This window comes from Portunus trituberculatus, chromosome 22, assembly GCF_017591435.1.
Source record: "Portunus trituberculatus isolate SZX2019 chromosome 22, ASM1759143v1, whole genome shotgun sequence".
Lineage (NCBI taxonomy): Eukaryota > Metazoa > Arthropoda > Malacostraca > Decapoda > Portunidae > Portunus > Portunus trituberculatus.
This window is the reverse complement of record NC_059276.1, coordinates 4,631,411-4,638,910: the sequence shown is the minus strand read 5'-3', so window position 1 is coordinate 4,638,910 and position 7,500 is coordinate 4,631,411. Positions and strand designations below refer to the sequence as shown.

The window sequence follows — 7,500 nt, the reverse complement described above, 5'->3', positions numbered from 1 at the left end:
GGGAAGCAGAACTAACCTCTTCAATACTGGGACACATTTTTACCTTGAGATTTGTGTATGATTAGTCCATTTTCTTTACATTAGTAAGCGTCTGTGGAGGTCAGATTAAAGGCTATTAGTAGCGGAAAACACACCACGTGGCACCCTCTTAGGAGAAGCTCTTAACTCACTCTGCTCACAGTTAGGAGTCGACTTTTGCGTTTCTCTGCATAACTTATAAGACCAGCTCCTAATAGTGAGTTCAATTTCGAAGTTGGGCGTTCCATTAGGAAGAGCTTTTAGAATGTTTCAAGCACACGGCTCTAGATTCTTCACTATTTTAATCCTTGACTCTCTGAAGTTGTATAAAATCACTAAATAAGAAGAGTGAATATGAAAAAGCGTCATGGTGCTGAAGGGGTCAAGAGAATGCTTTATAATGTAACTTGCCCTAACACCACCATCTTTTTGCTTGCCCCTGAGCTCAACACTAAGGAATGTGGGGTGTGTTTGGTGTGTTTTTGTGAGTTTTTCTTTTTGTTTCAACATAAGGAGAGACTTTTCTTTATTTTGTTTTGTTTGTGTTTTTCGTGTCCTTGTCTTCAGTGTTATGATCGTCTTTGTTTTCGTTATCTTCTTTTCTTCGTCCTTGTTCACTTAACCATGAAAAAAAGGAAAACAGTAATGGCTAACAAAAACATGCTTCCTTATTGGTCAATGCAGAAACCACACTTAGATGTCTTCCACTGCCATCTTACCCTTCCTCGTCTTCCATATTGCAATTTTTTCCTCTTTCTTTAACTTCTTACAGATGCTGAGTAACTGGTTGCCTTTCTTGCTCTCCTTTTATTTTCCTATTTGTCAATTTTTTCTTTATCTAATTTTCTCCTAACTTTTCTTTTTCTTCTTTTCTTTTTGTCTCTTGAAATGAACGGTTAACTTTTCTTATTGTCCTTCCTCCTTTTCCTCTTATTTGTCGCTGTTTTCCTTCTTAGTTTTTTTTTTCCTTTCTTTCGTGTGTGTTGAAATAAAGCCACAACTCACCACAACAATGAATTAATAAACTAAAAAACAACGGTACAAAATAGTCGAAGCAGTGAGACAAAACACAGGATCGTTTCAGAAAGAGACTCACTGATACAACACTGCGTTCTTTCCTTTTCCTACATTATCGCTCCCTTTGTTTATTCCCCAGAGTGATAGCAGCGCGGGTCGGCCTGGCTCCTACTACTTCGTGCACCAGTGGCTGTGGCCGCGTCTCGACCTACTAAGCTTCGGCGGTGCTATCATCCTCGACTCCATCAGTAGATTTAGTATGGAACCGAAGACTCAGCATCTTCCATATGGCTTCAGTCAGGTGTGTGTGTGTGTGTGTGTGTGTGTGTGTGTGTGTGTGTGTGTGTGTGTGTGTGTTTCTTACCGCTTTTATCTCAGCTTGTCATTCATTCACTTCATGTTCCTCTTTGTCCTTCTTTTAACTGTGTCTTCCTCTCAATCTTTCTTTTCTTCTATATTTATGTGCATTTTGTTTTCATAGTTGTATTCTTTCACGTAATCTTTTCGTCACGTCCTTCATGTTCTTTTTTCGGGGTTCCTTTATATTCTGTCTCCCAGCTGTCACTATTACACCTCCTTTTCTTCCTTACTGCTCTTTTTCTCCATTCTCTATATATTCATTTTTGATATTCCCTGTTCGTTTTCTTCTCTTTATCTTTCTTTTGTCTTGCCAGTATTTACATTCCTAACCCTTCTTCCCCCACAGACCTTCCCCGAGGCTTACAAGAAGATCATTGAGGACGATTTGAAGGGGAACTTTCTGGCACTCGTTACTCGAGGCACATCTCAGAGTCGACGCCTCGCCCAAACCTTTATGGATAACTACTCAAAGGTATAATTCTCTTAGATTCTTCCTCTATCATCAGAACTATTTTCAAAAGCTACAGAGATGATAAGCCACGTTTTCAGTGTTTTTCCTGTTCATAATGTAGAAATGTTAATATGTCACTAAAACCATAAAATAAACATCTTGAAAACTCGTGTCATATCCATTATCTACTATTGTGTCTCCTCAGCATCGGAAGGCGGGGTTGGTACGTGTGCAGGAGATGGTACTGGAGACTTCAGCTCCCATCAACAACAACGTACTGGAAATGATCAACCATCAAGCTCACTACCACTTCTGGGCCTTCCAACCCTCAGACAAGCCCACTGCCCTGCCAGCCCTCCTCATCACTGACACAGGTCCGCACACCATACAGTTCTTAGTTTGATTTAGGTTACAGTCTGTGTTCTTATGCTTTGGTCTCTAGGGGGAATTTTCAAAGGCCATGACAGTCTGGTTCCTAAGTGTTTCTTCCGTGATGCAGAATTGTTACTCTTTTACCAGTCTTTGAAAATTCTAATTATATTCATATGGACAGTTTTCAGATACTACTGAGATTATTAACTGTTTTTTTTTTTTTATGGATGTTTTCTTTATATGTGATGAAGAATTCTTGTTAAGCTGTCACTAGAAATTTTTATGTAAGAGGATAAAAAAAAAAGGCCCACTCATTTGCCAGTTCCCTTGCAGGTTAAATGGTCAACCAAAATGAAAGAGAATATTGAAAATTGCTTAAAAACATAATAACTTTTTTAAGGGTAGTTTTCATACGGCACAGATGTGAATAAGTAGGTTTTCAAATGTTTCTAGCTATTGATGCTTTATGATTCTTGTTAAACTATCACTATAACCATGAAAACACCATCACCACTCTGACGATTTACTCACATTCACCATCATCACTATCACCCAACCATTCCCAATCACCACAAACAGCTCTCACCACCACCACATTACGTCCTGACCCTCTCTACTATCCGCAGATGTGTACCGCCGATCCTCTGAGGTTTGTCCACACCCCTGCACCAGCGAGGCCTTCTTGACACGTAGGAGACAGCAAGCCATCTCCCTTACCTGCGAAGGGCTCATTCACACCCTCCTCGAACTGCAGGCAGAGAGGAGGCCAGGAACCACTGAGGGATCAAGTAAGTTCCGTGTAGTCTTGGAAGCATCGACTGGTAATGAAAACAGAAGAATGTAACCGAGAAATTGAATAAGTTAATGCATAGATTGGCAATGGTAACGTAAAAAAACATAAGTATCAGTGAACTTAGTAATTTCTTTGTGTTATTTGGGTAGTGACGTCAGAACATGGATATTAGTGAAGAATCTAGAAACTTCTTTGTGGTTCTGTTAACGTTGAGCTAGATAAGGTATTGTTTTAGTTAAGAGGTATGAAAACAGCTAAACCAGATTTCTGATTCGTATTTTTCTATAGTTGTGTGTATAAGAAGGTGATAAATGGTTGAAAAAATTATATCAAAGCAGTTTAATAATGAGAGTGAAGCATGGAGGAGAGTCAGGCAAGATTCCTTATACATTTTTTTCTTTCCCCAGATGGTTCGTCTTCTTTAGTGAGTGTGACAGCGACGTGGGTAATGATTGTGATGGCTGCACTGCTCTACTAATCACACACACACACACACACACAGGACCATTCGTAGCTTTAAAAATAAATAGGTTAAATTGACTTAAAAAAAACTTACATTACAAACTTAACTCAGTCCTGTAAAGAATAGAATTAGGTAAGAACAAAACACACACACACACACACACACACACACACACACACACACACACACACACACACACACACACACACACATTATTTCAGAAAGATCATCCCACTAAGTACTTACATCCCTTCAATCCATAAAATAATGCTGTCTGTTTTTTACAACTTGAGGAACACACCAAGAATTTCATGTAGTATTAAGAAGAAAAATGTATGTCCTTTTAATGACTGTCTGTGTGGTGATAAGAAAGGTGTGTACAGATCTTTATCCCCTTCAGTAGTGGGACGCATTTTTTAGCATGAGTTTTGGATATGACTTAACGATTTCATTTACATTAGCAAGGGTCTATGAAGGTCGGATGATCAATGGCCTGAGTTTTCACAGTATTAATCCTAACATAAGTATCTGTAGCTGCATAAAATCGCAAAATGGTAAGTAGAATAAATACTATGAAAACGTATCATAGCACTGAAGGGGTTACGGGTGTATTTGGGTGTATTTCAGGTATATTTGCTTGTGATTGATGGAGAGGCCTTCAAATTATTGTATGAGTGATGAATGTGTAGTTTTGTAGAGTTAGTGTGTACGTGTGTGTGTGTGTTGTGTGTGTATTGGGGGCATATCATCATTATGTAACTATGTATGATGAATGTATGGTTATGTACGTATATGTTTTGCAGGCGTATAATTTTGTAACTGCCTGTATGAATAAGTGTAACTGATGCATAATTGAATAGCAGCACTGATAGGAAATGTGTAAACCCGGTGACAAGTGGTGTATACATAAATCAACTGAATTTTAGAAGCTTTAGCATGTGTAATGACTGCAATGCGTTCTGTAGGATATCCAAACGCTTCTTTCTCCCCCTCTGTTTTCCTCCAAGAACCTCTACCAGTATTACGAGTATATGGACCAGTTACCGTGGCCAGTTAACCCTAAGCCCTTGTAAGTCATTGCGCCTTTGTAATAGTGTAGTGGAAGCTGTAGTGGTAGTTAATGGAAGAGAAATAGTAATAGTAGTAGTAGTAGTAGTAGTAATGAACTGAAAATATCCTAACCATGGCCAGTAGTATCTTAAGCTCTTGTGTGTGTGTCAGTGCCTTTGTGATGGTGTACGCAGATGGTGATGAAGCAGTTATTGGTAGTTCTTGGTAGTTAATGGTAGTGGGTTAGTAGTACTGGTAGTTACTGTATGTTTCAGACTGTGAATTCAGAATTGTAACTGTGCCATTACCTGATTTGAATTAAAAAAAGAAAAAAAAAAAGAACCGGTGTTAGATACATTGGAGACAGGAGGAAGAAATGATACAGTGATACATGAAATAAATAAATATATATGTATGGTTTTTTTTTTTTTCTCCTTTCTTTCCTTGGGCATGTTTTTTCCTCCTTTCTTTCTTTGGGCAAGTTGTTTTTCTTTTCGTTCGTCTTTTCATGAACATACAAATAATCTTTTTTTTTTTTATGGAAGAGGGAAGCTGGCCAAAGAAAAAAAAGCCAGCTCAAATTTCTTCTTAAGACAAAACATTGCACGACTTGGTACATAAAATAAATAAGTATATATGTTTGCTTTTTCTCCTTTCCTTCTTTCAACATTTTCTTTTTTTTGTAGCTTTTGTCTTTTCATGAACACGGAAAAAAAAACTTGCTCTTAACCCCTTCAGTACCATGACACGTTTTTATATTCATTCTGCTTACTATTTGGTGATTTTATACAGCTTCAGAAACTTACGTGGTGATTAAAATAGTGAAGACTGGCCATTAATCTTCTGACCCCCATAGATCCTTCCGAATGCCAATAAAATCGTCTAATTATACCCAAAACTCAAGGTAAAGATGCGTCTCAGTACTGAAGGAGTTAAGTCCACAGATACTACTCATGATGCTTCCTATAACAAAACAATGAACGAACTGATACATGAGATAGAGATAAATTAGTATATACGTCTGGTTTTCTCTTTCTTGCACTTTTTTTCACCTTTAGTCTCTTCATACACACAAACACTTGCTCCTACGTACAAGAATAATCCTTACGTTGCTTCCTATGACATAGTGAAGGAACTCCTACCATCACTCACACTGCACTTCATATCCTGCAAGCTGAGTGTCTCCGAGGGGCTATGGCTGTCCCTCTCCCTCTTGCTGGCGGTGGGGGAAGTGCACAGGTGGTGGAGGTGAACCAGCAGCAGGAGGTTGATGCCACAGGAGACCATCAGTGCTGTCAGTAGACCAACCTCCCGCCACTCTCCTGAGGAACAAACATTTCATTAATTAACTGAGTTCTTTTTTTCTTTTTCGTTTCCTCTTTACGATATGAAATAATGCACTGGAAACCATTAACCATTATTTAAGTGGGGTTTTTTCTCTTTACTTTCCTCCTCTTTACGATGTGACACAAGACACTTTAATCAGTAAGTGAGTTTTCCTTTTCCCTTCAAGGGTGCATAGTTTCATATCTCTTTACGATATAAAACTATGCACTCTTGAAATTATTAATCATTATATAAGTAAATTTTTCTTCTTCCTTTTATTTTCCTTCTCTATGATACTAAACAATGGATGTTAATCAGTAAATAAGTAAGGCTCTCCTCTCATCTTAATCTCTTCCTTTTTACGACATGAAACAAATCATTCAAGAAACCATTAATCATTATATAATTTTTCCCCTCCATTTTTACCCTTTTACTTTCATCACAGCAAATTCATCCTGACTGTGATATTTAACGATTCTTAAGCCTAACCCACTTATTGACTTATTTACAGTGAAGACATGAGGTTCAGGTTTAATAGTTCTCCTGTGCCTATCTGTGTCCAATCCTCCAGGAAACTTGCCAGTGTTTTAATCTGGTGTGTGCAGGAATGATAAATGAAAACAGGCAGTGGGGTTCTATGAAGGGACAAGCACGTGTATGGTGTGGCTTCGCAGTTTCCCTTGTGTTCTTAGGGTAATGTTATTTATCTATTTTTTTTTCTTTATTGTTATCTGATTAAGTTATTCGCTATTACTTATCAATTTGGAGACATGGATTAGCTTACTATATTCTTAACCCCTTCACTACTGGGAAACACTTTTATCTTGAGATTTGTATACGATTAGACCATTTTAATGACATTAGGAAGTGTCTATGGAGGTCAGAAGATTAATGGCCACAGTCTTCACTATCTTAATCCTCCCTCACTTGAATTTCTGAAGCTGTTAAAAATGACCAAATAGTAAGCAGAATGAATATGGAAAAGCGTCATGGTACTAAAGGGGTTAATTGACAGTTTATCTAGTTTTCTTAAATATCTAGTATGTGGTAAGCCATTAAAGTGAAGACTACCCTAAGGAGACTTGAATGAATGCACAGCTGATATACATCTAATGCCAAACTATTCATATCAAAGATTTCAACTCCTACTCTGTTAGTTTTGACATGGAAAATTAAATAATGTCTTCAGTTACTCATCCCACCTTTGTCACATTAGCTGTATGAAAAGTGGAAGAAATATTTTAGTAACCGTCCCTAAAAGAAGACAGTTAAGGTTTTCCCGTCCGTGTCTAAGATCGTTCTCCATTTTCCACTCGTTCAGTTCGTCTCGGATCGCGAAGTTTGGGTGTCGTCCTGAAAGTCCTGTGTATCTTAGTGTTTTTTGCCTCGCCATCAACTCTAACTTGGAAGAACCTCTCATGTGTGTTCATAAGTGTTGTGGTGAAGCAGACGACCGTGAAAAGTAAGTGAGCGTTAATGTTTCAGTGTGTATTAGTCTTAAGGTGTGTTAGATAATTGATTCACTTCCTCTGAGGACGCGACTTGACTGTTTCATACACGTAAACTAAAACAATCCCTTTCCTTTCCCTCTCTCCCCTCTATCTCAATAATGTTAGTAGTTGATTCGAGTTTTTCTGCTGGCCTCACCTT

General features: G+C 38.1%; 2 protein-coding genes across 3 annotated transcripts in view; one reads left to right on the top strand and one right to left on the bottom strand.

Moving 5' to 3' along the window:
* Positions 1 to 4,937, top strand: part of LOC123507403 — a 9,890-nt gene extending 4,953 nt beyond the window's left edge. The window contains 5 exon segments of the mRNA XM_045260214.1: positions 1,175 to 1,336; positions 1,742 to 1,867; positions 2,052 to 2,220; positions 2,845 to 3,006; positions 3,419 to 4,937. Of these exon segments, the coding sequence (XP_045116149.1) occupies positions 1,175 to 1,336; positions 1,742 to 1,867; positions 2,052 to 2,220; positions 2,845 to 3,006; positions 3,419 to 3,489 (690 nt within the window). The 3' untranslated portion in view covers positions 3,490 to 4,937.
* Positions 2,900 to 7,500, bottom strand: part of LOC123507404 — a 10,313-nt gene continuing 5,712 nt past the window's right edge. Inside the window, exons 7-9 of one of the 2 annotated variants that reach the window (XM_045260216.1) lie at positions 7,498 to 7,500; positions 5,633 to 5,846; positions 2,900 to 3,036 (exon numbers count right to left, since the gene is read on the bottom strand). The exon at positions 7,498 to 7,500 is cut by the window's right edge and continues 132 nt beyond it. In XM_045260216.1, the coding sequence (XP_045116151.1) occupies positions 5,641 to 5,846; positions 7,498 to 7,500 (209 nt within the window). In that variant the 3' untranslated portion in view covers positions 2,900 to 3,036; positions 5,633 to 5,640. Of the gene's footprint in view, positions 3,037 to 5,564; positions 5,847 to 7,497 lie in introns of those variants that run through there. The other variant, XM_045260215.1, reaches the window with a different exon arrangement.